Here is a 6000-nt window from a genome sequence, read left to right on the forward strand (position 1 = left end):
CAGAGGAGGCCATTCATATGAAAAAGTTATCCAATTAGTCCTATTTATCTGCTCATTCCCCATAGCCCTGTAATTTTTTTCCCTTCAAGTATTTATCCAGTTCCATTTTGAAAGTTACTATTTAATCTGCTTCCTCCACCCAATCAGGCAGTGCATTCCAGATCACAAAAACTCGGCAAGTAAAAATAAATTCCCTATGTCGCCTCTGGTTCTTTTGCCAATCACCTTAAATCTGTGTCCTCTGGTTACTGACTCTTCTACCACTGGAAATAATTTCTGCTTATTTGTTCTATCAGGATATCTCCATTGCTCTTCAAGAAGTGCCATAGAATCTTTTACATCCATCTAAATTGGTGGACAGGGTCTCAGTTTAACATCTCATCCAAAAGGCAGCAACTCCAACGATGCAGAACACCCTCAGTACTACACTGCAGTGTCACCCTACATTATGTACTCAAGTCCTAGACTGAGGCTTGAACCCACAACCTTCGTACTTAGAGCCAATGCTGGAAATAATAAATAATATCGCTCGACTGCTTTTCTGGTCCAGCATTTCCTCAATTTAACATTCTCATCCTGGTGTTCAAATCTCTCCGTGGCCTTGCGCCTCCCTATCTCCTCCAGCCCTACATCCCTCAGAACTCTGCGTTCCTTCAATTCTGACCTCTCTCTGATTTCTTTCACCCCGCTATTGGCAATTGTGCCTTCAGCTGTCTAGGCGTGAAGCTCTGGAATTGTCTGCCTAACCTTTCCACCTCTCTCTCCTCCTTTAAGAGGCTTCTTAAAACCTACCTTTTTGACCAAGCTTTTGGTCACCTGTTCCAATATCTCCTTATGTGGCTCAGTGTCAAATTTTGACTGATAACACTCCTGTGGAGCACCTTGGGACCTTCTACTAGGTTAAAGGCATTATATAAATGCAAGTTGTTGTTATTATCTTACTAGATTTCCACTGTGTAGTTAACACCGCCCCAAGAATTTGTGGGCCTTTCTGGCACATTCCCAGCATAAGTCCGCCAGGAATGCAACAGAAAGTCTGGGATTTAAGATACACTGGGTCCCAGTCTGGACTCCAAGTTTCTAGGAAGACCTGTTTAGAACAGAAACTTTATCCACCCCAAACATCAAAGTGTCTGCGACTGGGGGAGTCCCAAGGCCAGGAATTTGCTCGGCTCCAGCCTGGGTTACACCAGGCAAACCGTCATCATCATAGGCGGTCCCTTGAACGAGGATGACTTGTTACCACACCAAAAGGAATGAGTTCACAGATGTTTCAATGAAAGAACTGATATTCCAGTCCTGAACTCCAGGGGTGGAAAATGCCTGTGCGTGGATTTATTTAACATGTGGTGTCTATTGCACATCAGCCACCACACAGGCTTGACAGAGCGAGGCCTTTATCCAGTGGCAAGGGTTAACCAGGACAACTAGACACCTGCTCTGCTGCACAGACATAATGCACACACATATCACAGTATTTGCTGCCCCTGGGCCCTGGGCTCTTCTGGGCCCTGTACCCTCATTTGCCGCATCTCCGCCACGATCACTCCGCGCATTTCCACCTTGATCTGTCCGCCACAGGTCGGGAGGATAAACCTGTCGAAACTCCTGTCAGTGATATTATAGTAAATTGGTCAACAGTCTAATGCTGTACCAGATGCCACCTGTAAAGGTGAGCCATCAAATCACAATCAGACCACAAATGTGTGACACTGAGTTCTTCCATATTACACAAACCATAGACATAGATTCTGACAATTGACGTCCGGTTGCTTTAGCATAATTTAGTTGCAGTATCGAAACACTATAGTTTGCAGTAGCCAAAATAAACTCTCAAACTATTCTCATTTTATTTATATTTAATGAAACTCTTTTAAAAAGCAGCATTTAAATTTATCATGCTTATAGGTTTAGTGATGATTAATGCTGACTTTTTTTGTTTTGTTTTCTTATTTCTGTAGCACAATATGCCATTCTGGAGGATATCGAGCCACTCTGACCTGTTGGCTTTGAATCAAGCACTGGAACTGGAATACTTGTAGCTGCCTTGTGCAGCACAGCCAGAGATACAAAGTCAACAACTGTTAGCAACGTTTAGGAGTATATGAAGTTTCCCTCTGTGATCTGCAGCACCTCTGGCTTCCACATTTGTCTTAAGAAATGAAGAGAATTGATTTGTCATGTGAGGCTATTGTGAATTCGAACTGCTGAACAGTGACTGGTACATTAAACCTCTGCATAAGGAACTATGTTGGTCTTAGGAAAATATTGTTCATTATAGATAAAGTGCAAGTTGTGTGTATTTTACAACTCTTCAAGTGATTATACAATGCCCAGGATGCTTGAACAGCTTTTACAATGAACTAGTTCTTTTAAGAAACATGAAGCTGCTTCCAACGCATCGGGCATGAAGTTGTTCAACGGCATTCCTTGCCATTGGATGTCCTCAATAATGCAGTGTTTTAGCAAACTTTAGTCTGCTTATCCAAGCTGAACCTGCATTAGAAGTGCACTGGGCTACATTGACAATCACATCTAGACCTGCAGTTTGTGTAACTTAGTTACGGTGAGAGCTTATACTAAGTTAGCAGCTGTATTCGAAAACATAATGCTTTTATGGGGATAGTCACTTTTTGTAAAGCTTGACAAGGAGAATATACATAAACGATGTGTTGTGCCTTAAAAGAAGACAGTGTTGGTGTGTTACAATGTAACTTTTGTTCCACAAATGTGTAGATAAATTCTTTGTGATGATTAATTTTTTGAAATGACCAAATTATTAAAGAATCAGAAGTAAAAGAATTCTGCGTTGTGTAAGCAGAGAAGAAATGTTCCAGTCTGTTGGTCAAAACGGGAAATTAAAAATTGGAGAGTTTTTGTGTTTTTACTTGGACTTTTAGTGTTTAATTGTAAATTACAATCCTTAATGATATCCAGGAGAAACTTTTTAATTTAAACTGTGAGGTAATCTATTTTAGTCGTTAAGAAACAGCTTGACACTTTTTGATATTATGCTAGTCTTTACCATTTCTGGGAAGTTTCTAAAAGAATTTTTGGTTTGGGCACTTATTTGATTTCATGCTAGTCTATATTTTCTTTAAATCTGAAAACTATAATACCCCAGCCTCACTGACTTCATATAAGCTTTATCCCAATCCACCCCTTCCTGCATCCCCTGTCCCCCAATTTAATGTATCTATGAATAAAAGGGGATGTGAGAATAAGGGTTTTGAACAAGTTTAAGGGCTTATTGCATCTTCGGAAGGGTCCAGTCTTCATTGACAAATTCACTTACAAAGCTATCCAATTTCTCAACCCAATGTTGAGATTTTCTCTCTAAACCAGTATTGTAGTTACAAGTATACAAAGACCCCTTTAAATTCATTTTAATAACTTATTCAAAGGTCAGAGACCTTTAAATAAAGCTGATGTCAAAAGCCTTTAAATTAAGTTCCTCCTATATAAAATAAATGCCATTGTGCATTATACATCTTTACAGCATATTGGCAGACAGCAAAAGGCATCTTAAATATTGGATCAGAATTAATTTAAGTAGGATTGCATTATCAAATACCAAAACTCAATTTTCCAAAGATCTATTTTTCCAAGTATATAAACGATGCTTACATTGCAGTTCAATTTTAGCTTTGTTAAACCTCCTGAGTACTATCTTATCAACTTCTACATTTAATGCCACATACAAACAATAGCTTCACTGTGGAGCATGGAGATGATACTGTGATATTTAGGTCTTTAACCTGCCTGTGCCTGTGCCTGCTTGTAGTGAAACCACTGCACAGTTTAAAGAGTTACAGTACCAGCACTCTGATCTCTCCATCTCACAACCATCTCCCCTCCCTCCTGTCTTTAAAAAAAAGAGAAAAGCAAATTGTATATAATACAGATTGGGTATTCTGCCAATATGCTGTAAGTACAATTTCTCCTCAGCTCTGTGTGTGATTTAGTATAGGGGATATTCAGAGGATGCACATAACATTGATACACCACTCTGATTTGTTTAACTTTGTTCCTGCAGATTCTAGCTATGGGGCTATAGAATAATAAGTATTGGCCACACAGCAACGTTTTAGTGGTAACAGTATACTGTTTATGTTTTTTTATTTATTTTGATTGTGCTTTTTGAACATTAAAATCAACTCTTGTGGAAATTTAAATGGTCCTGGGTTTCTTTGTAATATATTTAGTGTGAATTATCTGAAAATACATGTACAGAAACAGTCTTGATATTTCTGTGTTTCAAAATGAATAAAACAAACTAATTTCAATGATCAAGACAGTCTCAGTTTTTGGGACACATGAATGCCAGTTTCATGAAGTAATTATTATAATGATATAATGAATAGTATCATACAACAAATACTTGCATTTATATAGTGCCTTTAATACAGGTAAATGCTAAAAGTGCTTCACAAAAAGGTTAGACACCAAACAAGAAATGGGGTTGAATTGGGGGAGGTAAACAGATTTTGAAGAGGCTTTTGAGGGTGGGGAGGATTATAGCAAGGAATTCCATACTGTAGGGACATGATTGTTGGTGGATTATAGGAAGCAACCATTAGAGTTCGGGATGAGTTGAAGTTTGTGTAGGATGAATCCGTGGTGGGGGTCGGTCGATAGCATTGGGGAAGTTACGTGTAGAGTGACAAAGTGATAAATGAGAGTTTCAGCAGTGGTGGGTGAGTTAGGAACAGAGATAGGCAATACTATGGAGATGGAAATGAATGGTATTGGTGATGGATTGAATACAGGGTTTGAAGCTTAGCTCAGGGTCAAACCAGGCATTGAGGTTGTTCAGCCTGAGTCAGCAAAAATAATAATGGCGAAAATAAAAGATGCAAAGCACCATTTGTAAAATAGGATTTTCTTTCATCTTCTTGCAAGTTTTCTCTCCCTTCACCTTTCTTATGGCATGGACTCCATGCTCAGGTATTTTTTTCATTCACGGGGTGTGGATATCGCCAGCAAGGGCAGCATGTATTGCCCTCGAGATGGGGGTGGTGAGCCACCAACTGAGTGGCCATTATTTGCTGGGCCATTTCAGAGGTCAGTTAAGAGTCAACCATATTGCTGTGAGACTGGAGTCACATATAGGCCGGACTGGGTAAGGACAGCAGATTTCCTTCCCTAAAGAACATTAGTGAACCAGATGAGTTTTTACAACAATCCAGTTGTATCACCGCTCACCATTACTGATACTAGCTTTTTAATTACAGATTTATTGAATTGAATTTAAATTCCCCAGTTGCCGCAGTGGGATTTAAACTCACGTTTCTGGAATATTAGTCCAGGCCTCTGGATTACTAGTCCATTAACATAACCACTATGCTACCGTACCCAACAATAGTATAGTTCAAAGGTCACCCTTTGGTACCTCGCTAAATCATAGAGTCACAGGGCTGGAATTTGCAGTGGCTCACCGCCTGGTTTCTGGGCGGTATTGGCCGTTTTTGGCGATAACCGGGTCGATGAGAAATTGCCCAGTTGAGTTATGCCGGCAGTTTCAAAGTACCGCTGGGGAGCAGACCATCGGCGTGCACCGGCGACAGATTGCTATGGCGTGATATTTGGCTCAGCGGTGACCCAAAGGTAAATATTTTAAAAACGCCCACGAGAATCAGCAGAGCTGGGCAGTAGGTGAGTAGCTCTGCAAGAAAAAGGTTAGTAATTGGTTTTGTACTAATTATTTTAAAATTCTGTTGTGATGATTTAAGTTAAAAGGGTCCTGAGAATGTTTTTATGATTTTTTTATGTTAGGTTTTTTTTTTAAATATTTTGAGATTTTTTTCTCCTCCGAGGAGTTTTTTTCTCTTCCCCTGCCCAACCCGCAGCCTCGGGGTAAATTTTTAGTAAATTTATTCATTATTGCCCATTAAGAACCACGCAATCGACCCAAAATTCACCTTTTTCGCCAAGAATTGGGGTGCAGCACCCATTTTTTTCGCTAGGCGAATTTTTCTCTTTTTGGGGGGGATGTTTTCG

The 6000-nt window shown here is 39.8% G+C and overlaps 1 protein-coding gene across 17 annotated transcripts in view; it reads left to right on the forward strand.

Annotated features, from left to right (window-relative positions):
• Positions 1 to 4169, forward strand: part of eya4 (EYA transcriptional coactivator and phosphatase 4) — a 535797-nt gene extending 531628 nt beyond the window's left edge. For all 17 annotated transcript variants that reach the window (XM_070885523.1, XM_070885521.1, XM_070885537.1 and 14 more), the window contains one exon: positions 1962 to 4169. In XM_070885523.1, the coding sequence (XP_070741624.1) occupies positions 1962 to 2042 (81 nt within the window). In that variant the 3' untranslated portion in view covers positions 2043 to 4169. The remainder of the gene's footprint in view (positions 1 to 1961) is intronic.
• The last annotated feature ends 1831 nt before the right edge of the window (positions 4170 to 6000 follow it).

This window comes from Pristiophorus japonicus, chromosome 7, assembly GCF_044704955.1.
Source record: "Pristiophorus japonicus isolate sPriJap1 chromosome 7, sPriJap1.hap1, whole genome shotgun sequence".
NCBI classification, from domain to species: domain Eukaryota; kingdom Metazoa; phylum Chordata; class Chondrichthyes; family Pristiophoridae; genus Pristiophorus; species Pristiophorus japonicus.